This window comes from Ciconia boyciana, chromosome 18, assembly GCF_034638445.1.
Source record: "Ciconia boyciana chromosome 18, ASM3463844v1, whole genome shotgun sequence".
NCBI classification, from domain to species: Eukaryota; Metazoa; Chordata; class Aves; order Ciconiiformes; family Ciconiidae; genus Ciconia; species Ciconia boyciana.
The window spans coordinates 4,708,570-4,735,805 of NC_132951.1; the positions used below are offsets into that span (position 1 = coordinate 4,708,570).

Here is a 27,236-nt window from a genome sequence, read left to right on the forward strand (position 1 = left end):
GGAAATGTGTGCATTTATTTTAATTCTGCTTTTAAAATGTAACTGCTGGGAACTCCAGCAGGAGGGTCAGATGGTGCCTTTCCTTGCCGTGTTTGCTTTCTGGCATCCAGCTGACGGCTCCAGCCAGCGCCGAGCGAGCCCGGGAGGCTGCGAGCCCCCGCTGGCCCCAGCTGGGCTGTTTGTTCTCTGTCACGCATTGAGCCGGGGAGAAAAGCAGCATTTTCCTCCCTATTTCGAATTTCTCCATTCTGCCTGACCTTTCTTCTTCGTTGGGAAGCAGCAGAGCCACGAGAAGGGGTAAGAGCTCGTCCCCGGCCGCCTGGGCTGGCTGCGCTGGCCTCCGGTGCTGGTTAATGTTTTTTGCAGGAGGGGCCGAAGGGACGGCTGTGCACGGAAGAGGAGGAGGAGGAGGAGAGCATCGGAGGAAGGCAGGAGCCCCACAGCACTCGCAGTAGGGAAAGCCAGCCCGGAGCGAGCCTCGCTGGTGAGTGGAGCCTGGCAAGTCGTGGCTGCGGGCGGTGGGAACCTGCTGTGGGCTGTCCGAGAAAGTCCTGTGGGTGTCGCGGGATTTCCCGAGCGGGAGTTTGCAGCTTCGCTGCGCTGCGGGGGGACGGTGGGTGTTTTGGAGGCCGCGTGGCAGCGAGTGGGGAGTCTCAGTGGGGTGAGCTCCAGGGCAGCCCCCAGCCACAGCCCATGGCTCGCATGGGAGGGGATGGTGCTGGCCTGCGAGACCCCGCTGCACCCCGGCTTGTGCACCCCAAGCCATGCGCCTGGAGCAAGCCCCGAGCCACGTCCCCGGCCAGGAGCCCTGGGCGCAGGGGCTGGGGTGTCTGCAAGCAGGATCTGTCCCCGTCCCCACCAGCGGCCATTGCACTGCCCTCTTTTAATAAGGAGCAAACCTTGCACCTTCATTGTGGCTAAACAGGCTCCAGAATACAAGGAAAAAAAAGAAAAAGTGGTTTCTGCAGGCGTGAGCGAGCACAAGCGTTGCCATGCCCTGTGCGTTTCCAAGCCCCTTTTTTAAGCGGGGCCCCTCCGAAGGGTGTTTGGGACTCCACACGCATGCAGCGGGGATCCCATTTCCCTGCTGGAAGGGGGTCCCAGCAGCCCGCGCCGGGACGTGCCCCGGGGCTCGCTCCAGCCGCCATGAGCTGCTCAGCCCCTTGCACAGCACCCAGAGATGCCGCTACCACCGAAACGGTGGTGAGCCCCCGGGCTGGCGGGGGGTGCCCTGCCCATGCCAGCAAGGTGTTTTTGGGATTTGCAGGTGGAGATGTCCTACGTGAGCTGCGCCTTGCGGGCGGCCGCCCCCCGCTGCCTGCCAGCCCCCTGGAGAAGCCCCCGGCCCCTCAGCAGTGCGACGGGCCCCACGGCGAAGAAGAGCGTCCCGTACCAGAAGACACTGAAGGAGGAAGGCTCGGGGAGCGGGGAGCCCAGCCGGCCCCCACCGCCCTCGGCCGAGGTGGTGGTGGTCGGGGGGGGCAGCCTGGGCTGCCAGACCACCTACCACTTGGCCAAGCAGGGCGTCACCAGCGTCGTGCTGCTGGAGAGGGACCGCCTGACCTCGGGCACCACTTGGCACACGGCCGGTGAGGCGGTGGGCACAGCGTGGGTGCTCCCTGGGGTGGGGGCAGCGGGCACAGGGGTGCCCACGGCTTGGGATGTGCGTGGAGAGGATCCGTTGCGCAGGCTGGCTCCGGCTGTGCCGCAGTTTTGCCTTTAAATGGGGAGAATTCCAGGGCTTCTGTTTTTCCTTTTGGCATAACTTTTTGTTAAGAAAACATCCCCCAAATTTTCTTTTTTTTTTTTTTTTAAGTTTTACATGACCACAGGAAAATGAAACTTTATTTCCACACCTTTTTGTTTTTCTTCTTTAAGCCAATTTTCTTTGGCAGGGAGGGGGGAGCTAGAAGAGGTTAATTCAATAAGCCCTTTGGGGGGGTTGTCTCTTTTGGGGTCGTCTAGTCCAGAAACCCCTTTTTTCCCATTCCTTTAATGCCCAAAGAACAGAGAAATCGATGATTTGTAGTGCTCCCACGTCGCCACGAGATGGAGCGAGAGCCCCGGCAGGGTGACACATGCCACGCGTGGGACCGGGGGGTCCCCTCTGCATCCTGCAGTGGGGGGGGGGGAGGTGGCGGAGCCACCTCCGTGGCTGTGTCCCACCCGTGGGCTGTGTCCCACCCGTGGGCTGTGTCGTGTGTGTCCCCCCCCCCAGGTCTGCTGTGGCAGCTGCGTCCCAGCGACGTGGAGGTGGAGCTGCTGGCGCACACGCGGGACGTGGTCAGCCGGGAGCTGCCGGCCGAGACGGGGCTGCACACGGGCTGGGTGGAGAACGGGGGGCTCTTCATCGCCTCCAACAAGCAGCGCCTCGATGAGTACAAGAGGCTCATGTCGGTAGGGAGAAGCCCCCCCGGGGCGTCCCTCGAGCGGGTGGGCTGCGGGAGGTGGCGTTTATCTCCTGCCCACGGGAGCAGGGCTGGGGATCCCAGGGCTGCGGGGACCCTGGCTCTCCAAGTGGCCCGTCCCTCCCTGCCTTCCCACCCAGAGAGCTGCCAGTGGCCTGGGGTGGGCTTCCAGGGCAGCCTCCTGGCTTCCTTAAGGCTGCTGAAATCAGGTAAAATGCTGGCAAAGTAGGCGAAATTAAATCCAACCGTGGATTTTTGTCCTTTCAGATAGCGGTAGCATCATTTTTCCAGCCGCACAGGCAGCTTGCATGCAAATACAGGGCCGTATTCCCTGAAATCTGTGCAGACCATCCCACCCCACGCTGGATTTAGGGCTTGCCTTGGGGTAGCAGTTGCCTCATCTGGGAGATAAACACGTCCTGGGGGTCTCCTCCTCCTCCAGCAGCAAGTGATGAGCAAAGCTTTTGTTGCCTGCTTGAGCTCCCGGTTTTCTTGTCCGGTTGGCAGCTGGGGAAGGTGTACGGTGTGGAGTCCTACGTCCTGACCCCGTCGCAGACCAAGGACCTGTACCCACTGATGAACATCGACGACCTGTACGGCACGCTGTACGTCCCCAAGGACGGCACCATGGATCCAGCTGGTACCTGCTCAACTCTTGCCAGAGCAGCAACTGCCAGAGGCGCTACGGTAGTTCCTAATTAGTAATTAGTCATTAATGCCTGTTGACCCTGGGAGGAGATTTCATCCTCTGCCCTCCCCACCTCCTCCTTTCCCACTGGAGCAAAGCTGCTCCTGCAGCATCAGGTCTTTGCCCAAGAAGGGTGTTGTCCTGTTCGGCTTTGGTGGCTGTTTGGGTCACAGCAATAACGCTGGCAGAAACCATGGGATCCAAGGAAAATACAGGCTGAAAAAAAAGACCTTTAGGAGCAAGACGAGGCAGTGCCCAAGGCAGGTTCCTCAGGAGAGTGGAGGTTTCAGGGTCAGGTAACACAATCCATTCCTCGAGGCAGGGACTACCAGCCCGTCCTTGGTGCGTTGCTTTGCTCCTGTGCATGTAAATAATAAACGTCCTTGCAACTGCAGGGGCACAGAGCAGCCGTTTAAGTCTGCGGCTGAGGAGGGGTATGTTGTTATCAGCAGTAACAGGGATAGCTGTGGGGAAAGGGAGATGGCCATTGCCAGACCGCTGCTGAGATTCACCTTTCCCAGAGCTGGGGGCTAGATGGCAGGCGAGCTGGGTTGTCCCACTGCCCTTGCAACCCTGCCGTGACTCTGCTGCCTTTCCTCTGCCATCAGATCATAGAGAACTGCCCAGTCACCGGCATCCAGGTCAGAGCTGACGATTTCGGGGTGAAGAGGGTGTATGCAGTGGAGACAGCCCACGGGACCATCCAGACTCCCTGCGTGGTGAACTGCGCAGGTATGGGGTGCAAAGCACGTCGGGGAAGGTGGAGGACTGGGGCTGTGGCCGCAGGGCAGGAGGTGGCTTTGCATCCCGTGAGCCGGGGGTGGGTCTGCATTGTGCCCCCCATCCGGCTGTCACCCCCCAACTGCCGCAGCTCTGGTGGGGCGTGGAGGACAGAGGTGCTCAGTGCGGGGCTGTTGTCTCTGCAGGCGTGTGGGCGCGAGCCCTGGGCCGGCTGGCCGGCGTGCACGTGCCGCTGGTGGGGATGCATCACGCCTACGTGGTGACCGAGCGCATCGAGGGCATTCAGGTCAGTCCCGTGCGGCTGCAGATCGGCTCCTCTGCTCTGGAGAACAGCGCTGGCTCCTGCCCCCCTGCACACAGCAGGGCGAGGCAGGAAAGACCCCCCAAGGACCCTCGAACCTGCAGGAACCCCCCCACATTCCTGCCTTCGGAGCAAGCCTGCGCTGCTAGGTCAGGCTCTGCAGGCACCCAGGGAAGTGCACACCCAGCAGCTTCTCCTCCTAGCAGGACTATCAGACTACCTTTAATAGAGTCGTATTTAATATTTAACAATGTTATGACTAGCAGGATAATTTTCTTCTTTTTTTTTTTGTCTCGGTAGAACTATTATAGGGTCTCTGATGGGTTTGGCGTCTGATAGCAGCATTAATAAAGATGCCAAACACTTTCTGAACAAGCCCCAATCCCCAGCAGGCAGAGGTGTAGCTCTCCAAGCATTTCTAAACTCTCCAAAGGAGTCTGTTCCTGCCATCCAGCTGCAGAGAATTGTTCAGGAGTTGAAGGAGACTTCATTCACTCAGGCGCCAGGGCTTTGAGGGTGACACGTTATTTAGTTTCCATCCCACGGACACAGTTTGTGTCTGACTTTTCAGTCCGAGGTGCCTCATTTTAAAAAGTGCTGGTGTCAGTGACTACATTTACATCCCAGTAACTCCGCTGTGCCGTACAAACATGGTGAGAAAGAGACTTTTCAGAGAAGAGGCTGCAGCTTGCAGACCCCGGAGCCTCCCGTTCAATCCCCTTGATTCCATTTGTCAACGTGAAACGCAGTAGACCCTACACCACTACTCCCGTGCTATCTAAATGTTTCTCTATCCATTATTCACAAGAACAAATCCCTCATTCTTTGCGCCCTGCTGCCCGCGTGTTGTACTCTTGCATCCTCCCGCGGAGGTGGCTGGCAGAGGAGTGATGCTTTCCAAGCTGGGATCAACCGCAGCATTGCTCCCGCTCCGCCGAGCATCCCCGGTGCTGCTGGTGCCGCGGAGGAGCAGCCGGAGAGCCAAGGCCCTGCTGCCCTGGCACCTGTGCAAATGCACCCGCAGCACAGCTCCTGCCCGCAGCACTGGAGTTCGTCAGCTGCTAATTAAGCAGGATTTGTGCAAGACTCGGCTTCCAGCTTGGGTGCCTGGGCTCAAGCCTGGTGAATGGGCGTGCTGCCCGCAGCGTCGCTGCCTGCCTAAGCCATTTTGCCCATGGTTGGGCCAGGTTTGCTGGACCTGACCTGCGTGCCTTCCTCTTGGGGCAATGTGGGCACCCGAATTTCAGGGCTGTGGGAACATCCACGGAGGCACTGCTGCTCCCATCCTCGGTGGGTCACTGCCGCAGGCGCCGACTCTGCCCCGGACCCCCAGCTCATCCCGCTCAGCCTCGCCGGGGTGCAGCTGGGGCAGTGCCGGGGTCTCCCCATGGCTCTCGGCCCTCTCTCACCCCTCCGCTCTCCCTCCCCGTTTTTCAGAACATGCCAAACGTTCGTGATCACGATGCCTCGGTGTATCTCCGTCTCCAAGGCGATGCCCTTTCCGTGGGCGGATATGAGTCAAACCCCATCTTCTGGGAGGAGGTGAGCGGTGCCGGGAGGTTTTCCGGGGGAACGAGGCAGGTTTCCAGAAAACCCACCTCGGAGGGGTGGGCGCAGGCGTGAGTGCCTCGGCCCCCGGCTCCCGCGGGTACCAACCTCCGTGCGGCCGGTGGGGAAAGCACGGGACAGCATCTTCCCTTTGGGTCTGTCTGTGGCGTAGATATGAAGTGCAGAGGCAACAGGGATGAGATGAAAAGGCTGGGCTGGGGGGATTTAGAGGCCACGGTGCGGTCCCTGCCCTGTGGTCCCATCCTCCCTTTATCCAGGTGCAGGTGTCTTAATTCGGGCTCTGCCCCAGACCTTTGGCTTGGCTGGGCTGTTCATGAAAACCCAAAGAAACCAGAGTCTGCAAAGCAGCCTCGATTTTCTATGGTCTCCGAGGCTGTCAGAACTGAAAAGTTCTTATACCCTCAACTGGATTTTGTGTCCCAATTCCTGTTTCCCACCTTCAGGTATCTGAAAAATTTGCTTTTGGCCTCTTTGATCTGGACTGGGATGTTTTCATGCAACACATTGAAGGTGCCATCAACAGAGTACCAGTGCTGGAGAAAACGGGCATTAAATCCACCGTCTGTGGGCCAGGTAACGTGGGAGCGGTGGCAGCGTGGCGGCTGCAATCCCCCAAGGATCTTGCTGGAGGCAAGGGGAAACTTCATAACCTGGGGAGAAGAAAAACCCTCTGAAGGCAGAGCAAGCGCCCGTGGTCTGGCTGCAATGGTGGCATCTTCCAAGGGGTGGCATCCCAGGCTCAGCCTAGGTGGAGAAATACAGGGATGCCTGTTGCCTTGGTCCAAACTGGAGGGTGGCTAGCACAGATTTACAGCCGAAGTTATGGCCACTGGACTAGGGAATTAAGGGGCAGATTTTTTTCAAGCGGTGGTCGTTGTTTTACCAAGTGTTATATTATTATTTTTACTACTTGCTTCTGGGCCAATGACATTAGATTTACCCAGATTTACATCCCAGGCTGTCTGATGTGGAGTTAAAGGCCATAGCATCGCTGCAGCAGCAGCTAGAGGTGATGCCAGCCATCGAACCCGAGCCCTGCAGACTTGGTTTGGCCTTGAAATCCACCACATGCAAAAAAAAAAAAAAAATTTATAAAAAAAGCCTTTTTGCAGAAGCATTTACAGGGAAACCCTCGAGGCCCTCGGGGAGGGAGCAGTGCTGCTGTACGAGGGAAAGTAGGGCACATCTCCTGCCCCGCAGCAGATAAAACATGGCATGTACAAGGTGGAGGCCTTGGCCCTGGGTACGGCGGGTCTGATTAAACTGTGGTGCAAGCAGAGCTGGTGGCCCTCGGTGGGGAGCTGACTCCTTATAGATAAATGTCTAGTATTTGTAGTACAGTAGTGTAATTTCCAAAGGGTCAGCGCTCCTCCTTTTCTCCTTCTTGATTTAAACCAGCAGCTGGTTTGCTTGCGACAGCTGACTCGCACTGGGCTGAAGCAAATAGCAAACGCTTGGCCTTTCTGCTGCGCGGTAAATATTTCACCACCAGAACCGCTACCGTGCCGTGCTTCGGGCGCCGGGGATGAAAGCTGACTGAATCGGGGTGGTTTAAGGTGTTTCTGCTCCGGCTGCTGATCCAACCCTGCCAAGCGGCCAAGGTCCCGCGTGAGCGCTCGGCATCCGTCCCAGTGCGAAGTCAGCAGGGCTGGTGTGCAGCACGGGTGAAGGGGAGGTGCTTTGGGTGTCGCTCCGTTAACTCAGTGCATTTGTAGCCTGGCGTATTGGTACAGGGATATTGGCATGAAATAATCTTCTGGCTCTCCTCTTGCCTTCTCCTGAGCCCAGAGATCTTGGGAAACAAGCTGGGCATTGCTGGGCAGGGGAAGGACCCGGCTGAACTCTGTCTTCCCTCTCTTCTTTCACGCAGATGGATGAACCACCATAAAATAGGGAGGAGGACTGCACACCTCTGTCAGGGTGTCTGGCTCCGTCCTCCCTGGTGGGGATTTGCACAGGGGCCGTGGTTGATAGCCCTGTGGGGAGCAGGAGCTGGCAGCATGAGACATCATTAGCGCAGGAGCCTTGGGCGACATCAGCAGCAATCCCTCAGCCGAATAAAGTAGCTTAAATTCATGAAATTTCCCAGCAGAAATCGATGAAGGTGAAAAATAGTCATAAAAATGAAATATGGCCCAGATGTTGAAGAAGCAATGAATGGGTCTGTGCAGCTCCCTTGACTGGCGGAGTGGGAGAAAGAAAGAGGCTGCTTCAGCCGCCGCGGTGCCTCATGCACCTTCTGGATGGGGATTCGTTCTTCACAAATTTTCAATCTAAACCTTGATTGAAAGGTTTCCATCAAGGAAACCTTTGATGGTAAATACTTTTATTTACCGAAAGTCCTCCCGAGGTCCTCCCCCTGCAGCGCTGGCGTGCAGCGAGCGCTGCCGAGCTCCCCGGGGGCACGGAGGGCACAGCTAAGCTGAGCCTGGGGTCTCGACAGCGCAGGGACAGACTATGCAACGCGCAGGGCTGCAAAGGAGCTGCCTTGTGCCACCAGCGCCTGCTTCTGTCACCAGCAGTGCGATGTGCATATAAATGTCTGTGTGCATGCATGTGTGTATACTGATGCAAGCTTCTGAAGCAAATATATGTATATATACGTATGTATGTTTGCTCCAGGAGCCTGCACAAGACCCCTGCGTGATGCTGGGCATCCCAGTACCAGGGCAGCCTTCCCTTTGGCCTCTGCTGCCTGGGCACTGTTGGAGCGACGCAGGTGGGGGATGCCCGGGCTGAGATGCTGGGAACGCTCGGTGTTGGTCCAACTCTGGCTCTCTGGGAGCAGGAGCAGGACAAGGCCAGCACGGGAAGTTGTAGGAACCCTGCTCCTAAAGTGCATGATGTGTCCCCAAAATGCCTACCCTGGCCTTGCTGGCACACGCCCCTCTCTGTCTTGCAGAGTCGTTCACTGCTGATCACAAGCCGCTCATGGGGGAAGCCCCAGAAGTCCGAGGCTTCTTCCTCGGCTGTGGCTTCAACAGCGCCGGTAAGAGAGACCTGAAGGGATCGCACCTTGGGCATCCCAACGCAGGCACCGTATCCCGGGCAGAGCCCGGCGTCCACAGCTGCGCTTGGCCTCCTGGCCTCATCTGGGTCCTCGCCTCTTCCCCCAGGGATGATGCTGGGAGGCGGCTGTGGGAGGGAGCTGGCTCACTGGATCATCCACGGGCGGCCAGAGAAGGACATGTATGGCTACGACATCAGGCAAGTCACCCCGGCTGCCCCAGGTCCCCACGGGCTATGGGCTCCTTCGCCGATACCCTTCATCCGCGCGTGGTCCTTGGGGACGGGTTTTGAGGCGGGGCTGGATGCTGGCATTGGGAGTGGGTGTCAGGCTGCAGCCCCTCCGAGGAGCTGGAATCAGTTACGCTCGATGGCTTTAATGAATTTACACGTGGGGTTTATCTCATTTGCCTCATCCTACTTCTATGCAAGCGGCTTCCATCAGACACGAGGAGATTGCAGTGGGGAAAGGGCAGGGTAATTACGTTTGGGTTTTGTTGTTGTTCAATTAGTGCCGTGCCTAATCCTCTAAGTTAATAATCGGGGGTGACGATTTCAACAGGAGAAAGATTAGCTTTTCCCTCCCTCTGCAGCACGACATGGGCCGGGAGTTTTGACTGTGCAGATGTTGGCTCTGTAATTGCTTTTGACTTGCTCGATTATATTTGATTGGGTTTGGGCTTTCTTATAGGGCTGCTAGTGACAGCAACCACCTTGGCAGGGACAAAGCTTTGAAAATCATGTTACTCTAGTGGCAAAGCTGGTAAACACCCATTGACTTGGGCTGGGAGGAGAGGGGAGTTGGTGCTGGTGCCTGCAGAGGTCAGCGGGAGATGCCTCCAGCAGCCCTTCCTCCACCAGCCCTGCAGGCAGGCCAGCCATGGGCCAAGCCCGGGAAGGAGAAACCCCTGGGCTGGGCAGGCACCGCTGCACCGTCAGACCGGCGGTTGGCACAAGCGCGGCCATCGTGGGGCTGACCTGCACCATGGGACCCCAGCCCCACTCAGACAGTGGCCGTGGGCTTTCCAGCCCTTGCATCTGGATTACCCGAGCATCCCCCGTATCCCATCTGCCTCGTCATCAAGCTGGTGTCAGTCCCATTTTTTTTTTTCTTTTGGTGACAATTACTAAGCTCCTCTTTAAATAACTCCCTTTCCCGCACATTTAAATATTTATCCTCCCAAAACACTCGCTTGTAAATATTTCATCTGGCAGCTGTTGCTCCTCTTGCCGCTGTCAAAAATGCAGCACGTTGGTGAAGGGGCTGGGGCTGACGGGGCAGCCGGGGGTGCCCGTGACATGCCATGTGTCACCTGCTGCCTGTCCCGTGCCTGCGGAAGAGGCAGCTGCCCTCGCAGCAAGCCCACAGCTGCTTTTGGGGAGCATTGCTTGCATTGCTTGCACCACTGCAGGGCTCGGCTCTGGTGCCCTGCCTCTCCTCTGCACCCAGGCAGCGGGGAGGGAAGCTGAAAATATTGTTTTCAAAGGCCCTATAGATGACATTTTGCCTTGCCTTTCACCTGCTGCCTGCCTCCCTTTCTCCAGACCTGGGGGCTTTGGTGATAATTCGGAGAGCCGCGCTCCCCTGCCTGCTGAAGCCGGAGGACGGGAAAGGTGCCACCGGCACCCGGGGCTGCTCTCCGTGAGTTATAGGTCTCTGGTAATAATAACCTGAGCATGTGCTGAGCTGGCACATTCCTTCAAGGAGCTTTTCTGTTTGAAAGATGAAAATATGTCAAACAAATTTAAAATGCTTGGGGTTTTATTTATCTTTCAGCCTAGGGAGAATTGGATGAAAAATGTAAGGAATGTCCAGGGCTCTTTCCTTCGTCAGGGCTGCGTTTAAACCCGGGCTGTGTGCGAGGCATGCTCTGAGGCTGGCCCCATGCTGAAGTGAAGCAGAATTAACCTCAATTCTCCTTTTTTTCTATTCCCCCCCACCCAGCAGGGCTGTATTCTGCTCCCAGTTGCCCTGGGGTACATGTGCCTGGAGCAGGGCTGGGGAGCTCGGTGCGGGGCTGTGGCGAGCGCCCGGCTCCGGTGGGCAGCACCACGGAGGCAAGAGGGGCTGCGGCACGGCCAGCACCAAGCCCTGCTCCGTTCCTCTGCTCTCCTACCCATGAAATGCGTGCAGGAATAGCAATTTTACACCGCAGCAGCTGCATCCACACCTGGGTCCATGGCTGGGGGAGGAGGCACGCTGTGAGCTGGTGGGCTCATCCGGACGCTGCCCTCTCCCTGCCTTCCAGGAGGTTTCACCACTCCCTCACCGACAACAACCGCTGGATCCGGGAGCGGAGCCACGAGTCCTACGCCAAGAACTACTCCGTCGTCTTCCCCCACGACGAGCCGCTGGCGGGGCGCAACGTGAGGAAGGACCCCCTGCACGAGGTGAGGACCCGCACCCCAACCTGCGCTGCCTTGTTGGAGCACGGGGATGCCCTCACACCACCCTTGCAGCCAAAAAGACGTGGCAAGGAGTGGCCGCGGCATTGCGGCACCTGCGGCTTAGAGCCCCCCAAAGCACCCAGCGCTCCCGAGGTGCTCGGGGTGACCCCGTCACTGCCAGCCCCAGTCCCAGCCCCGGCAAGGAGCAGCCACATTTCTCAAGCCCATTTCTGCTCGTCACTAATTCCTATCACACCATTCCTCTTCCGATGGAGAGCAGAGGCTCAAGCAGTAAAACAGACGTCCCTCCCCGCCGTCCCCCGGTGTTTGGTTGACAGCTCGGTTGTTTTCTGTCACCGAGGATGCAATTTATTTTTTAATAGCATGTCTAATAAGCGATGCCCATTTGACTGACAGCCTGGTATTTATACATGGAGCTCCAGAACATGTGCTGTGTTTTATAAATAGGCACTGAATCATTTCTGAAATGTTCAACAAAATCTATTCTTTTCCGAACAGAGGCACCAAACAAAAATATCTTAACGGATCCCTAATTAATTGTGTGCAGGGAGATTTTCCTGAGAGCACAAAGGAGGAATGAGAAGGCTGCCATATAAATCTTAAATGTTATTATATAATTACTTTTGTAAACATCGGGGGGAATCTTGCTCTCCGGATTTAGCATCTCTCGGTCAATAATTCCTGCACCGGAGCGCAAGCTTTGGAGGGGTGCGCAGCTGGGCTGCCAGACCCCTGCCCGTCAGCTGCCGTTGAGGCAAATACCTTTCTTGGGGGAACAAAAATATCAGGCAATTTGCAGGCAGCTCGGGTTTGCCACTGTTTTAAAAGACAAAGTGCAGAGCTGATTTTGGCTGCTGATAGCCAAAGCCAAGGGGTCACAAGTCAGGTCTTGAGCATGTGCTCAGGGAGGGCAGCCTGGGTGCTGCTCAAAAAGCAGCGAAAAGGCTTTTTTTTAACCATTTGTTCCCATTTCTCTGGCTTCGCTTGCGTAGGAGCTGCTGCGACAGGGCTGCGTTTTCCAGGAGCGGCACGGCTGGGAGAGGCCTGGCTGGTTCAGCCCCGGGGGAGCAGCCCCAGTAAGCACAGCACGCGTTTCGGGGGGGGTTTGGCCGGAGGGTACCGGCCGTGCCTGGTGCGTGCAGGATGTGTCCTGCATCTGCAGGGTGGGCGATATGCTGCAAGCAGGTGCATGTCCCCAAAATGGGCCCATAAAAGCTGTTGGGCTTTAATTCAGTGTAACAGCAGTAAGAAGGAGATCCGTGTGTGCATGTTGTGTGTGTCTGTCTGCCTGTCCCTCTGCAACAGGCAACATCTGCCTGCAATGCCCTCAGACGAGAGGCACCGATCTCAGTTCTATATATTGAAAAGCAGTGGGCAGGGATGCCAGGGATGGGACCCATCACCGCAGGCAGGGATGTTGGGGTGGGGACCCATCACCACGGGCAGGGATGCCAGGGAGGGGACCCATCACTGCACACAGGGATGTTGGGATGGGGACCCATCACTGTGGGCAGAGATGCCAGGGAGGGGACCCATCACCATGGGCAGGGATGTTGGGGATGGGACCCATCACCGCAGGGAGGGATGTTGGGGTGGGGACCCGTCACCACAGGCAGGGATGCTGGGGTGGGGACCCATCACCGGGGACAGGGATGTTGGGGAGGGGACCCATCACTGAAGGCAGGGATGTTGGGGTGGGGACCCGTCACCACGGGCAGGGATGCCAGGGAGGGGACCCATCACCATGGGCAGAGACACTGGGATGGGGACCCATCACCGCAGACAAGGATGCTGGGGTGGGGACCCATCACCGCGGGCAGGGATGCCAGGGAGGGGACCCATCATCGTGGGCAGGGATGCTGGGATGGGAACCCATCACCGTGGGCAGGGATGTTGGGGAGGGGACCCATCACCGCAGGGAGGGATGCCAGGGAGGGGACCCATCACTGTGGGCAGGGATGCCAGGGAGGGGACCCATCACTGGGGCCAAGTCCTGCACGGACCCGCTCCTCTCCTGGCATAGGGTGAATGTGACTGGGAGCAGCCCCTCAGCTTCAGCCTCATGCTGTCTTCCTCACTGCCCCCATCCTCCCGCTTCCCCCCCAGGTTCTGGATTACGACTACTACGGCGCGTATGGCCAGGAACGCCACAGGGACTACACCTACAACCGGCTGCTGGGGGATGAGTACACCTTCGACTTCCCCCCCCACCATGACATCGTGAGTGCGGGGGGCAGCCCCCCCCCCAGCCAAAACCGCTGGGCACATCTGGAGCGGGGGGGGGTTAGAGGCAGCAGAGCCCGTGCCACACCACTGCTTTGGGTGGAGTCAGTGAGGCTCAGAGGGAGGGGAAGCAGCGAGCTTTGCCCAAAACTGGGAAAAATGTTCCAAAAAGATTAGAAGAACTGCGTGGCGTGTGCTCGGAAACCTCGGCGGAGGGGCCACGGGAATTTTACTGCTGCTTTCCTAAATGAAAGAGTTGAGACTAGCTTGGGGGAAAAACCCAATCTGATAAAATTTAACTATTATTATTGATAACTGTCACTGTGTTAGTGAGGTAAGGAGTGGGATTGAGCATACAGGATGGCCTGCCAGGCTTGCTCCATTTAACACCTGATTTTTCAGGAGCGTTTTGAAGCTGTACAGCCTTTAAAGGCACCAGGCAAGTGTTCTGGTATTGTTTCCCATTACGTAAATGGTTTTAATGCGCATCTCCCTTTGTGGAGTGAGAATATGGATCAACTTCAGCAGTGTGTTTGCTGTAATTGTAGATCAAGAATGAATGCTTAATGTGCAGAAACGCCCTGGCTCTCTTCGACATGTCTTATTTTGGGAAATTCTACCTGGTTGGTCCTGAAGCAACAAAAGCGGCGAACTGGCTGTTTACTGCCGATGTGAGCAAAGCGCCAGGTACTGGCTCAGCCCCCTTATTTTGGCTGCGTGCTGCCCCTGCCGAGCGCTGCCCTGGAAGGATGCCCTGGGAAATCACATCTTACACCAAAACAAACCAGAGGGGACCCAAACTGGCTTTTCTTTTAAGTGCTGCTTTTGCAGAGGGTATGGGAAGCGTGTGAGAGCGACTGCTTTCCCTGTTCTCACCGGAGGCTGGATTCTGCTCTCATTTATACAGGGGCAAATGTGCTCTGAGCTGGGGGGTGAGGGAGGGGGGGTCCCTCTGGCTCCAGCTGTGGCTCACAGCTGGAGATGTGATGGGTACTGGAGTAAATCAAGCACAACCCTCGCCAGCCACGGTTTGGGTACTGGAGTAAATCAAGCACAACCCTCGCCAGCCACAGTTTGCACGGGGAGAAGCTGCGCCCTCCTCCAGGGCTGGGAGGCAGCTTATGGCATTTCCAAGGATGCAGCTTCAGCTCCTCACGCAGATCTCAAGGGGAAAAAGCATCGCTCCTCTCCCCCTCCTGATGCTGGGACGTGCAGGGCCAGTCAGGGCATACCCAGGCACTGGCAGCCGATGTAGCAATGAGGACAAATTTTCCTGGTACCCACCTCCCTCTGCCGGGGCCGTGGCTCTGTGCCAGGGCCGGCTGATGGGCAGCAGTGCCCGTCTCCTTTCCCCAGGCTCGACCGTGTACACCTGCATGCTGAACAAGCGGGGCGGCGTGGAGAGCGACCTGACCGTCAGCCGGATCAGCCCCGGGGACCCGGCCTCCCCCCTGGCCCCCGCCTTCGAAGGTAAAAGCCCTGAGCACAGGGATGCTAGAGTCGGGTGCATTTCTGCAGCCGCCGTGGGGCTGGGAGCGGATTGCCAGCTGGGTTTACCCTCCCGCAGCTCAGCTTCCAGCCTCTCCCGCTGCCTTTTTCAGCTGCATCAATGCACTCAAAGACCTTTCCAGCCCCGGGAAGCCATGGTGGCACGTTCGGTCCAAGGCCTGCCAGCATCTCCTCCATCCCCGCCATGCTCGGGGGGCTGCAGGCGCAGGGGTGATTGCATTTACCTAATGGCAGCCACCTGGCTTTTTCCACTGCCGCCCCTCGGTCCCTGTAACCCGATTATCCCCCTTGTCCCTGGGGGCCTGCGCTGCTCACCGGTGTTATTGGGTTTGTCCAGCCCCGGCTGGCGGCACTGACCTCTCCCCAAGTCCTTATCAGCTGCAATAAAGAGGAATTGAAAGGGAGCAGAGCAGTCAGCCCAGAGGGCAGAAATGGCATTAGGCAGCAGCAGCAGCAGCAGCGGAGGAAGGCGCTGAGCTCGGCTCCGGCAGCGCTGCCAAGCGCCGTGCCCAGTGGCACCGGGCTCTGCCAGGGCTGCTGCCAAGAAGGGAGGTTTGCACTGGGATGCCCGGTGCCAGCGCAGCCCCGTCCCCAGGCACTGTCACCCTCAGAGCTGCTGCTCGGAAGGGAGCAGCCCTGCAGCGGGTGCAGCCCCCAGCGCCGGCGCGGGGCGGTGGGCGTTGCGGGGACGATCTCGCTGCCTTTGCCCTGGCGTGGTCGGGTGCCAGTGAGCTCTCCCCTCCCCGTGGGAGAATCCTGCATCCCTCTCGTCTGGGGTGCTCGCAGGGGCGACGGGAAGCGCATGGCAGAGCTGCAGGGTCTGTCGGGCGATGGAGGAGTTTAATCACAGCAAAGTCTATTTTTCCGATTACAGTAGGTGGCTGCGCTTATTATCGTTATGACAGATTATCAGAGAGCAATTTTGTAGTGGCAGGAAAGACAGAGGGAAGATTGATTCCATATTAATCAGCTCTCAAACCCCATCCCTGAGGATTTTTCCAGCCAGGATTACTGACAAGACAAAATTCTTCCTGGTATACAGTGCAGCTCCCACCTGCAGTTCCCGGCTCCCTTCGCACTTTGGCATCCGCTCTGTACTGGGACAAAAGAGCAGATGCTTTTGCTGTTGGTCTCAAGGGACAAAGAGGTTTTTTTCTCTTCCCGTGATGCTCACACACACACAGGCACCTTCAGGGCTTGAACAGCTTTTTTTACCCTTTCTCCTTTCAGGTTTTAATGGTCATTTGCTTTTCACTGTGCTGAGCCCCACAAAAGGCAGAGTGGATGTTAGCGGAGCCCCAAAGCCCTCTCTTGCCCCAGCGCTATTTAACCCCCCCTTTCTTGGCAGTCCCCCCCCAGGCTGTGCAAGCTGGAGAGGCTCAGGGCTGCAGCTCAGCCTCCGGGGAGCAAAACCAGCCCCGAGCTGGGCTGGGCATCACCCCCAGCCGGATGCTCTCGAGCCTGAAAGGCTGCCGGGGGGTGTCTTCCAGGGGACGGCTACTACCTGGCTATCGGCGGGGCCGTGGCTCAGCACAACTGGTCACACATCACCGCTGTGCTGCAGGACATGAAGTTCCAGTGCAAACTCCTTGACTGCTCGGAGGAGCTGGGCATGATGAGCATCCAGGGACCCCTGAGGTGAGAGCGGGGAGGGTGTCACGGCCCCCTCCTTGCACCCTGACCATGGAGGGAGGGATGGAGGGATGGATGGAGACACAGACGCAGGCCAGGTCCCCGTATCGGGCAGGGGTAGGTGTGAGCCCCATGGCAACAGGCGATGGTCTGGCTGGAGCGACACTGTTTGCTGGGGAATTGGCATTTCTTTCGAGGCTCCCACAGCATGGCATATCACCCACGGCAGCTCCCCCTTGGAGGGAGAAGTCTGTCTTGCAGGCAAAACGAGAAAGCGAGTTTTAGTGATAACGCTCAGAGCAGGCTGACAAGCTACGTCCTTTCACTGTGGCCGCTTTGCTGTTTCCCCGCAGCCGCATCGTCCTCCAAGAAGTGCTCGACACCGACCTCAGCAACGAAGCCTTCCCCTTCTCCACCCACAAACTCGCCGTGGCTGCAGGATGCACGGTAGGACGGGGCCGGCCCTCCAGCTCCCCAGGGACGTCTGTTCCCTGGGGTGACTCCTCGCCAGCCTGCACGGCCGAGCATCCTCTGCTAGGGAACCCATCTGCCTCCACGTTGCTGCAGTGGGCAGCTGGGAGGTTTTGTTGGGTTTTTTGGTTGCAAAAGGCCAAAAACTGGGGTGTTTTCCTCCCCGTTTGCTTGCCAGGTGCCAGCCTGCTCTCCCAGCCTGCCCAGCAGTGTCGTAGCCCGGGCTGAGCTTGAGGAAGGGACATGGTGACTTATGGCTTTGCAGCGCTGTCGGAGGAACAAGAGATGCCTCCCACAGATTAGGGCTGAGCACTGGTGGTAAAGAGATTTGTGTGACACTCTAGATCCACTCCTTTTCACCCTACTCATAAAAAAAATAGGGACTATTTAACGTAAAGCACGTCAAGCACTGGCGATAAGGGCTGGGCAGCCTGCGGAGCCGGTGTATTTGATCACAGGAGAAGTCTGACAACCTTAAGCTTTCTGTACAAACGCAAATCATCCTGCGTTTGCCCAGACTTCAGGGCTCACACCAGCGGTTATGCAAGAAAAGTGCAGAAATGGTAATGCTTCGCACTAACACCCCGGGCTAAGCCCCTCAGTGTCACAGCAGGGGGACGAGAAGCCCTTCGGGGTGACGGTGGCAACCAGCCTGGCTGCCCAGCTTGGGTGCCTGGTGGGGAGTCACAGGTGGGGGGTGCTGGCCGGCTCCTGCCCCCCGATGCTTCGCGTGGGGAGGCAGCGCTGGTGCGGTGTTTTGCAGCTGGAGGTGAGCTCGCTTTGCCTGCGCTGCCTGCCTGCAGCGCTGCCTGCCTGCAGCACTGCCTGCAGAGCACGGGGCAGGCACATGCGTGCCCTCCTGAGAGCCACAGTCCTCAGCAAGCCGCGGGAGATGCACCTTGCCCAGGCTGGCAGCCCGGCACCTCTGCCGGCACCCGCAGCGATGGGTTTAACACATTGTGTGGCATCACTCGGAGGTGTTGAGGGAGCAAGGCTCAGCCTAAAGCGGTCTGGTGTCCTTTGCTGTGTTGCAAAGAGGCGGATCAGTCCCCGGGGTTTGCTGTGAGGTTTTGCAGTGCTGTCTGCTTGGTTGGACTCTGTCTTGCCTGGTGCAGGGCAGCGAGAAAAATGCCTTAAATCTCTCCCCAGCCTCATCCGGCAGAGGTCAACACGGTCTGAAGTTATCCGTGGGGAAAGTGGGTGATAGCAGTTCTTTGGGGAGTTTTGTCATGTGTGAAGCTGCTGATTCAGCCTGCTTGAAACACCCTAAATAGAAGAGTTGGTGACCATGAAGTGTCGTTTTGTCAAAAGAGAAACATTCTGGGAAAATCTGCTGCGGGCAAGTTTTGGTATCGGGGAAAAGGTTTTGCAAGGTTTGCCTGAGAAGCTCCGCCTCGGTTTCTTATTGATGTTTACCCCATCGGGGTAAAATATTCCCTCCGTTGCAAAAACACCCCTTTGGGAGAGGGGCTAGAGTTTGTACCCTGGCCTTCCCATGGGAAATCTGGGCAGGCAGCGGTCCCAGGGCATCCCTCTCCTGCCCGGAGGAGCCGGCTGGCAGGAGGGACTGTGCCGAGCTTTGCTCTGGCTCTTGGGCCAGTGTCTGATGGGAGATGAAGGGGGTGACGGTGCAGTGGTAAATCTTATAAAAGGCAGCAGGAAAACAGGGAGCCAGAGGCAGGCTGGATATTAGTGAAATTGGGTTAAGCCGCGTGCAGACACTTTTCATTCAGAATTAAAGTGACTTTAATTCGAATGCAGCTGGCTGCTGAAGGGATTGCTGCTAAATCAAATTAAGGTTACTTGATTTGTGAGCAAGAGCCTAGCCAGGGTTTAGGGTGGTTTAACTAAGCCACAGATTTTGCCCAACTCGGATTAATTCTCCAAACCATCACCATCAGTGTGTCCTGTGCTCCGGGTACCGAAACCTTGCAGTGTGCCCAGTGTCCCTTGGGGGAGAACAGTGGCACAGGGGACCCAAAAGCCAATCCGTGGTTGCAGGTTGTCCAGTGCGCTGCATTTCAGTCTCCACTGCTGAGTTATAACCCTCCCCACGTCCTCCCGTCACGCCCGTGGCAAGCTGATAACATCTCGTAATAATCTACTTATCCCCTGGGAAAGGTGTGTAAATGTTCCCGTCTTTAAGAGCGTGATTAGTTTATTTGCATTTCGCTTCAAGTTTATAAAAAATAATCCGGTCCTGCGAGGCAGAAATAGCTGGTAGAAATGTTGTGGCTTCTTTTGGGTGTAAATGCCCTGGCTGTAGGAAAAAAGCTTTCCTGCCCAAGGGCTCTGGGCTGGGGGGGCACCCTGCCTGCTGCGGGGCCACCCTTCAGGAGGTCTCCGTCAGGCCCCCGCCGCACAATGAGCCAGGGGACTCCATCCCACGCTGAAATTAGAGTAGGAGGGTTTCTCAGGACAGCAGGCTGAAGCCTTTGCTGATATTATCGCCTTCCAGGGGGATTAAACTGAACCCAACATCTTTAAAAAGTTATTGCTGAGATTTTCATGCATTAACTCAGTAGTTGAACAAAATCAGCTGGAGTGAAAGGAGAGCTCCAGCAGAGTTAATGACTCTGGAAATTACCGATCGGTTTGCGAGTTTATATATAGCGTCTCTCATTGTATTGAACAGCAGAGAAAGGTCTCCCTTTGAATTTCACTGCTGGATACAGGGTAAAGTTCGGGTTTTCATTTTCTAGAATACTTAAAATGCTTTTGAATTGCTGCTGAAAGACCCAGGAATTGATGCTATTTCATAGCTCCAGTTGAAATCTAACAGAAAAACCTGTTCCTAGGGGAATTTAGCAGAAAGCCGGCTGGGGTGGCTGAGCTCCAGCCTTGGCCTCCGTGGTGGGGTGCGCACCCCTGCCTGGGGTACGCTCGCGTGGGTGCAATCCCCAACCCCTGCCTGTGCAAAGCTAATGACTGGCACCCCAGTTTTCCTGAGGATACCTGTTTTCTACGGTGCACTGCTCTGCCTCGCCGCTCTTGCCGGGGTGCTCGCTCCCCCAGAGCAGCAGTGGTTTGCGGGGAAGTTTCTCCCAGGAGTAACTTGCTCCTGGAATTAAAATGCACTTGAGCTGCAGCGCTGACTGCTGAGTCGCAGGCAGGGAAGTTGCCTGCCAATCCCCAGAGCATCTCCTGCCGCATGAAGATGGTAGCTGGCTGCAGTGGCTTGATCGCTGGCTGTTCCCTAATTAGGTGACACCTTTGTGAAGAGTGAAAAGCTTCTCCATGCCGCTTGTGTCTGTGCACCTCGGAAGGCGGTTGCCAGCCTTTGGGCTTCGCTGTGCGGCTGGGGCAGGGGCTGGCTCCCCGGCACGTCTTCTGGAGAGGAGGCTCAAAATAAATTCCCAATATCTATTGTGTTCCTTCCTCCTCTCCACTTCTATTGTAAAGGTTAAGGCGTCTTAAAAGCTGCCTTAAACTCTGCTTGAGGACATTATTTTTACAGTGCCCATAGAGCACAGGGGGGGCTGGGGGAAGCAAGGATGGATTCGGGTTCTTGGCCATCGCCCGCTGGCCGTCCTCACAGCGGAGAGCCCGGGCACCCCTTGGTACTTCTCGTGCCTGTCGCTGCCTGTTTTGGGCAGCGGCTGCTGTTGTCTGTTGTTGTTTATACCTGGGATTAGACAGCACAGCTGAGACCAGACCAGTTCCCGATTGCAAATGGCAAGAGGCAGTTTCTGCCCCAATGACATCCAGAGCCACCACGGGCAAGACAGCCCCAAAGCTGCTGAGCATGCCTGGCCAACAGAACCAGCCTGGAAGTCTCTTCCTAGCTGAAAACTGCTTTATTAAGACTGCAGATCACAATCTGGTGTGAAACTCTTGAGTTAATCTCTCTCCCAAAGCGAGGTATGCATTTGCAGTTGATGTGCATCCGAAGAGATGAACCAGAGGAGTTTTTGTGGGGGAGGAAGTGGAGAAATCCAAAGGGATGAAGCAGAGGGAAATGCAGCTCAGACTCAGGGGGTATCTCCAGGGAAGATGCCTGAGCTGGGGTGGCCTCAGCCGGCCTGGAAAGCCTTGGGAATGCAGACTGGTTCAGCAGGGACAACAAGGGGATGCAGGCAAGCCTGCCTGGGTGAGAAGCTGGGGAGGGGACATGGGCAGGACAGTCCCAGCATGGCTGGGACGTCTGTGCCCCTGGCAATGCAGGCAGGCAGGCATATCTCCGAGGATGAGGCTTCCCCAGAGAAGCACCGAGTCCCCTGTGCTGATCTGCTCATTCCTCTTTGGAGCTTCATGCATTCGGTGTGGAGCTAATTTGGCAGCAGAGAGCAATGCTTTGGGGCACAACCTCCCCTGGGGGAAACCTGAGCATCCCCTGGGCTGAGCGGGGCGCGGGTCGGGACGCTGGGCTCAGCCCCTGCCCAGCAGCGTAGGGCCTTTGGGTGCCTCTGCCATGGGAGCACCGTCCCAGGTCGGGGACATCCCCGGGGGACAGCGGCCACCAAGTGCCCCAAAGCAGGACAGTCCTGCTGGGGGCCGTCTGACGGGCTGATGTGGGGAGACACAGGGCTGGGGGTGCCCGTGGGCTTTCTTCTGGCGTCGATGGATCAGCAGAGGGAGACAAAAGCCCGGCTGGAGCCGGAGCATCACGTCTAACCCCAGCCGGGCTGGTGCGACAGCCCTGGGATCGATGGCTGGAGGATGCTGAACGCAGCCCCCTCTGCCCGCTGGCCATCCCTCCTGGGCGCTGACGGTAGCTGGGTTTGAGGTGCCAAGTTAGGCTGTCCAGAGACAAGAAATTCAATCTGACCCTGGCTTCCTGCACTAGGGAGAGCACAGAAATGCCCTTCACCGAAGCAGGGCGTTTGCACAAGGTTCCTGGGCAAGCTGGCTTTCCCCCTGCCACGGCGGCACGTGGCCCCGCAGCCTCTCCCGCGCTGCACGGCCCAGCTCCGTCCGCAGCGGTGTTTGGCCTCTTGCATTTCGCAGGTCCGTGCCATGAGGTTGTCATTCGTCGGGGAGATGGGCTGGGAGCTGCACGTGCCCAAGGCGGACTGCGTGAAGGTTTACCAGGCGGTGATGCAGGCGGGTGCCCGGCACGGCATTACCAACGCTGGCTACAGAGCCATCGACAGCCTCAGCATCGAGAAAGGTTTCTTGCTTTCCTTACAGCAGCGCTCACTGCTTTGCCTCCGGCCAGGGGACCAGGGCAAATGAGTTTTTCCCGGCTTGAGGGCGGGTTAGTGTGACTGGAGGTCTGGCAGCTACTTGCAGAGATGCTACCAGCCCCAGCACTCCTTGTTGAGACTTCCCCAGTACAGGCTCCTCTCGAGGGTGCTTTGTCCAGGGCCAAGTGAATTGAGGGCAACAGGGGTGTCCACGAGGCAGGGGTGATGTCTTGGTCTCCTGATGCTGCTCACCCTGGCCTTGCTGCCGTGGCAGGGAGGGGCTGGGCGACTCATGCTTGCTCTCTGCAGGGTACAGGCACTGGCACGCAGACCTGCGCCCCGACGATACCCCGCTAGAAGCAGGCTTAGCCTTCACCTGCAAGCTCAAGTCCAGCATCCCCTTCCTGGGCCGGGAAGCTGTGGAGGCTCAAAAAGCCAAGGGCATCTTCCGCCGCCTCGTCTGCTTCACCACCGAGGAGTGAGTACCACTGTTGGGCTCTGCTCAGCGCCGGCAGCACCCAGTGCCAGTGGCCACCCTGGGACGAGCACCTTCAGCCATCCCCATCCACCCCTGCACCCGGGCACGCACGTGGAGCTGAGTTGCAAGCTGGCTCAGCTGTTTCCCATGCTCTGATTCCGTCTCTAATTTAAATCCCACTGCCAATCCCCTGCTGGATGTTTAATGGGAGCTGTAATGGTGTGACAGGGAGTGGGTTTATCTTGTTTCACCCAGAACAGCGGGAGATTTTGCAAATCGGGCTGGAGGGGCTTTGCCAGCACCTGGGATCACCGTGGGGGGGATAATGAACCCATGGGCAGCGGGAGCCCTGCCATGTGGGCTGGCCTGGGGCAGAGCCAGGGTCTGGTCCCCCCAAGCCCCTCTCCCCCATGGGGTCCCAACGTGGGGCTTTGCGGACGGCAGCTCTGCCTTCGCCTTGCAGGAAGGTGCCGATGTTCGGCCTGGAGGCGGTCTGGAGGGATGGCGAGGTGGTCGGCCACATCCGTCGGGCAGACTTTGGATTTGCCATCGACAAAACCATCGCCTACGGCTACATCCGCGACCCCGCGGGGGGCCCGGTGAGTACAGACCCCCCTGCTGCCGCCGCCAGGTCCCAGGGACATCAGCGCTTCCTTCCCCGCAGTGGGGGCTTGCTGGGGGGGAGCGTAGCACTTGTGTGGTTTGGAAGCCATATGCACAAACCTGTTGCAAACCCGCTGTCGTCTGGGGAGCAAGATGGAGCAGCCCCCCTCGCACTTCCCCCGCGGGAGGCTGGAGGGTGAGGGATGCCATGGCTCGGCGGCGAGGCTGGTCTCACTGGCTGTCGCTCTGCCTGGTCCCAGCAATGCTCTCTGGCTCAAGCGCTGCCTTGGACGTTAATTGCAACCAAGTATTTAATTGCAGCAGTGAATTAACTTATGTTACAGGGAGCAATGGCCAATAGGAGCCCAGCAGGCTCTTAATTAACCCTGGGAGACTCCTGGATAGTAAATCAGATGCCCTCATTAAGCAGCGTGCTGTAGGCAGAGGCCAAGGAACCCGTGCGGGGACGGAGGGTTCTGGATGACGTCCCCAGGGACCCTCCCTGTTGCAAACCAAGAGCAGTGCATATGCTCGTGCTTTCATCCTCTTGCTTGCCTTGACTTTTAATCCTGCATCACTGCAAGTCTCCCAAGTCAAGTGGTTTTGTGGTCCAGTTGCTCCCTCAGCCCCTGGAGACCACCTTTTCTCCCCATGGTGAATGTTCCCCCCTAGACTTTCCTCTCCTTTCCCCCTTCCCCCCCCCCCTCCTCCCTGTTGCATCTCGCTGCCCCGGCCGCCCCCACCTGCCCCAGGCAGCACGACGGAGGCAGCGGGATGGAGGTGGCGGGGGAACGATCCCCTCCTGCCTCCAGCGAGGCACCGATGCGGCAGAGCGGTGCTGAGCGCATCCCCGCCGGGTGCATCCATCGCGCTGCTCTCCCCGCTCGCACACCCGCTGCAGGGAAAGCTCTGCCGTGGCAGCGTGCCGCGGGGCTGGCAGCAGGCAGCTGCCTGCTGGGCTTTGCGGGGGCTGAAATGGCAACGGTGGGGAGAGGCACCGTGTACGGGTGGTCGCCCCGTGGGGTCCCCAGCCCTGCCAGCTCCTTTGCGTGGCCGCTGCAGCCAGGAAGCGGCGCTTGTTAAGCAGATGTTAATGTGCAGCCCTCGTGTCCCCGCTCCCTGGGATAGCTCTTGCTTGCTTTGGGCAGTAATTGCGGAAGGAGAGGGGAGTTTTGCTGTGCAGGGAAGGGAGGTGGCTCAGGGGACCTGCACTGGGACCCTGTCCCATACCATCCCCATCAGGGACTTGGTGCTGGACCCAGACCCCACACCAGCCCCGAGCCCTTGGAGGAGGGCACACAGAGCCCCCCTCTTTGCAGCTCCCTGGCAGTGAGGTGCCCAGCATGGCTGCTCAGGGCCTTGCCATGTTGCGTGAGACCCTTTAGTTTCCTTCCCGTGGGTATGGCCCTTCAGCGAGCGGGTGTGATGCTCCCCGGCTCTGGGAAGGGGGGTCCAGGATGGGGATGTCTCTGTGGCATCAGGGCTAGAGAGTCAGAAGAGCAGAAGAGGTCCAGGGGTTGAGGCGGCGAGGAGAGGAACAAAAATTCTGTTTGTTGCTGAATCACTGACAATTTCCAGGTGATAAAAACACACCAGCATCGAGAGCCTCCAGCCCTTCCCTGCGCCAGGGTGTCTCAGCCGCCGGCACTGCCTGGCACTGGGTGAGCCCCGCGGGCAGAGAGGACAGCTCATGCTTGTCACGCCGAGCGGTGACATCCTGGCCGCCACCGTGGTCCCCTCCTGCAGCCAGGGCTGACCCCGATGGGGTGTGCCATCCCCCCGCCCAGCCTGGTTGCTCTGGCCCCTCTGGCAATGAGCTCCCACAGCCTGGCTGTAAGTGCGCCTTGCCCTGGGTGCCATTGAAAAAATCCACGGGGGGGGGGGAAACAACCTCCAAAAAAATTAAATACTGCATTCTTTTTATTTTTTTTAGCTGAGTGCTTTTAAAAATCTATTTTTCTCCTCTCTGTGCATCCTCCTGGGATGGCAGAGCTGGGTTTTCTGCAGAAAGCAGATCTGCAGGGTGGTGTGGGGTCTTGCCCCGTGATGGAGCTGGGATGCTGGCAGGGCGCTGGTGCCCCACTGGTGCCTTGCAGCTCACAGCACCTAACGGGGGTTTCGCCGTGGCTCTGCCTTGCAGGTCTCGCTGGATTTTGTGAAGAGCGGCAGCTACCAGCTGGAGCGGATGGGAGTGACCTACCCTGCCCGAGCACACACCAAGTCCCCGTTCGACCCGGACAACAAGCGAGTGAAGGGCTTTTACTGAGAGCGTGACAGCGCGGGGCTGGCAAGCGGGTGCTGCGGACGCCGGGATGGGGAGAGGGAAGATGCCATTAGGAGCTGCCAGCCAAATTCCCAGCCCCTGGGTGCCCCAGCTGGCTCCAGAGTCTGCTGGGAGAGCTGGGCAAACGTCTGCAGCGAACTCATCGAGCAAATTTGGGTCAAATTAGAGGGGAAGAGGAGGAAGAGATTCCAAAAAATCCAAAGATTTTGTTCCTGTTTTCTAAATGAAGCAGTACCACTACAGCAATAATTCTTTTCCATGGGTTAATTGGCCTGAAAACAGTGTTTTGCTTGACTGCAAATGAAGTGGTTTCAATTTTTGACTTTGCTGGAAACCCTTTCCCCCAAAATGTAGTTTCACGCTGCCTGGAAATGAATTTTTTAAACTAACTCTGCTGTTAATAACAGCTGTAGCCTCCAAACCTGCTGTCTCTCTGGTCCTTGCTGCATCTGTCCCCGCTCTGAGGGCTGTCACCTCATCCTGGCTGTGCCCTGGGGACCTGGAGCTGGGGTGGGAGTGCTCATGGGGGCCACGGAGGAAGGGGCAGGGAGCCCAGGGCCATTGCCCAGGCTCACGCCGTGGATGTTCTGCCCACTGCAGCGTTCTTCTGCACCATGAAACTGTTGGCTTTACCCAGGGGGTTTCCAGACATGTTCTTCCCATGTCTGCAAGCACAGGTTCGTTCCTCCATCCCATCTTGCCCCGGTCACAGCTGAAGCTTCAGGTCCCGCTTTGGCAAAATGCTTCCTTGTGTCTCCAAAGTTCAGAGGGAGTTTAAGCACCAACTTCTGTTGCCTTCAGTGGTAATTGGCACCTGAGGCCCTTTAAAAAAATCAACCCTGGCGTACGAAACGTTCAGTGCCTGCTTCAGTTTTGTTCGTGGTGATCAAGTGCTGCCTCAGCGTGCAATGGCTGTGCGGAGGGCGGGGAGGGTCGATCCACCCCGGACCTGAACGATGACCTTGTCCGTTTGTGGGAGGGCGAAAGTAAAGGCAAGTCCCAGTTTTTGGCCGTGGCAATGGGAGCGCGTTGGTGCCCAGGGAGCACTGCCAGCCTGCGCTGGCCCCTGGGTTTGGAATGAGGAAAACACGGTGGTGCCGTGCAGCCCCTCGAGGCTTAACTGGGGCGAGATTCTCGTGTTGCGCCCCAGCGAATAAAAGAAACTCCGAAAGGCAAGTGCCGTTGGAATCTGGGTCCTTGCTGCACGTGTGTGTCTGTAGCCTCTGAATTTGGAGGAGAAGGAAAAAGAGTTTGATGAACGTGTTTTGGCCCACGGCTGCTTTGCCGGTACAGTTTGTGTTTGTGTGTCCTCTGGGCTGCTCCTGGTATGGGCAGGACCAGCTCAGCGCTGTGGTGTAAGCTCACCGACTGGGGCACCGACACCAGGGCTGCCCTTGGCCCCCGGCCGCCGGCGGCTCCACGTTCCCGTCTGCTCTGCTGGCATCTTCCCGAAGGTCGCCTTGGAGGTCCCTTTTAGCTCCCGATGGAGAGAGGGACGCACGCAGAGGCTGAGCTGCGTGCTGCCAGCCCCACAGCCTCTGCCAGTGCAGAGCTGGTCTCGGAGCCGTCAGGGAAGGGTTTTCATCGCGTGAACCCCTCCACTGCTAAGGGGAAGGGGCAGCTGCTCCCAGGCTGTCCCCATAAATCATCCCTTGCTCCGGTCCCCTTGCTGGGCTCCATCTTCAGCAGCGCAGCAAGGGCCTGATCTCTGCCGAAGCTTTTACCCGCCTGAAGAAATAATCACACTGCCTGCTTTCACTTTATTTCCCTTGACTAGGCTTGCTTGGT

General features: G+C 57.8%; 1 protein-coding gene across 1 annotated transcript; it reads left to right on the plus strand.

Moving 5' to 3' along the window:
* Positions 1-437: 437 nt before the first annotated feature.
* On the plus strand, positions 438-27,236 carry SARDH (sarcosine dehydrogenase). The gene is made up of 21 exons (XM_072883301.1): positions 438-484; positions 1,268-1,589; positions 2,219-2,397; positions 2,916-3,095; positions 3,705-3,828; positions 4,023-4,123; positions 5,576-5,680; positions 6,151-6,280; positions 8,610-8,696; positions 8,824-8,914; positions 10,963-11,104; positions 12,115-12,198; positions 13,229-13,342; positions 13,894-14,032; positions 14,702-14,815; positions 16,345-16,492; positions 16,840-16,933; positions 21,905-22,067; positions 22,393-22,561; positions 23,025-23,160; positions 25,305-27,236. The coding sequence occupies exons 2-21, from the start codon at positions 1,274-1,276 to the stop codon at positions 25,428-25,430; spliced, it is 2,742 nt and encodes a 913-aa protein (XP_072739402.1). The 5' UTR covers positions 438-484; positions 1,268-1,273; the 3' UTR covers positions 25,431-27,236.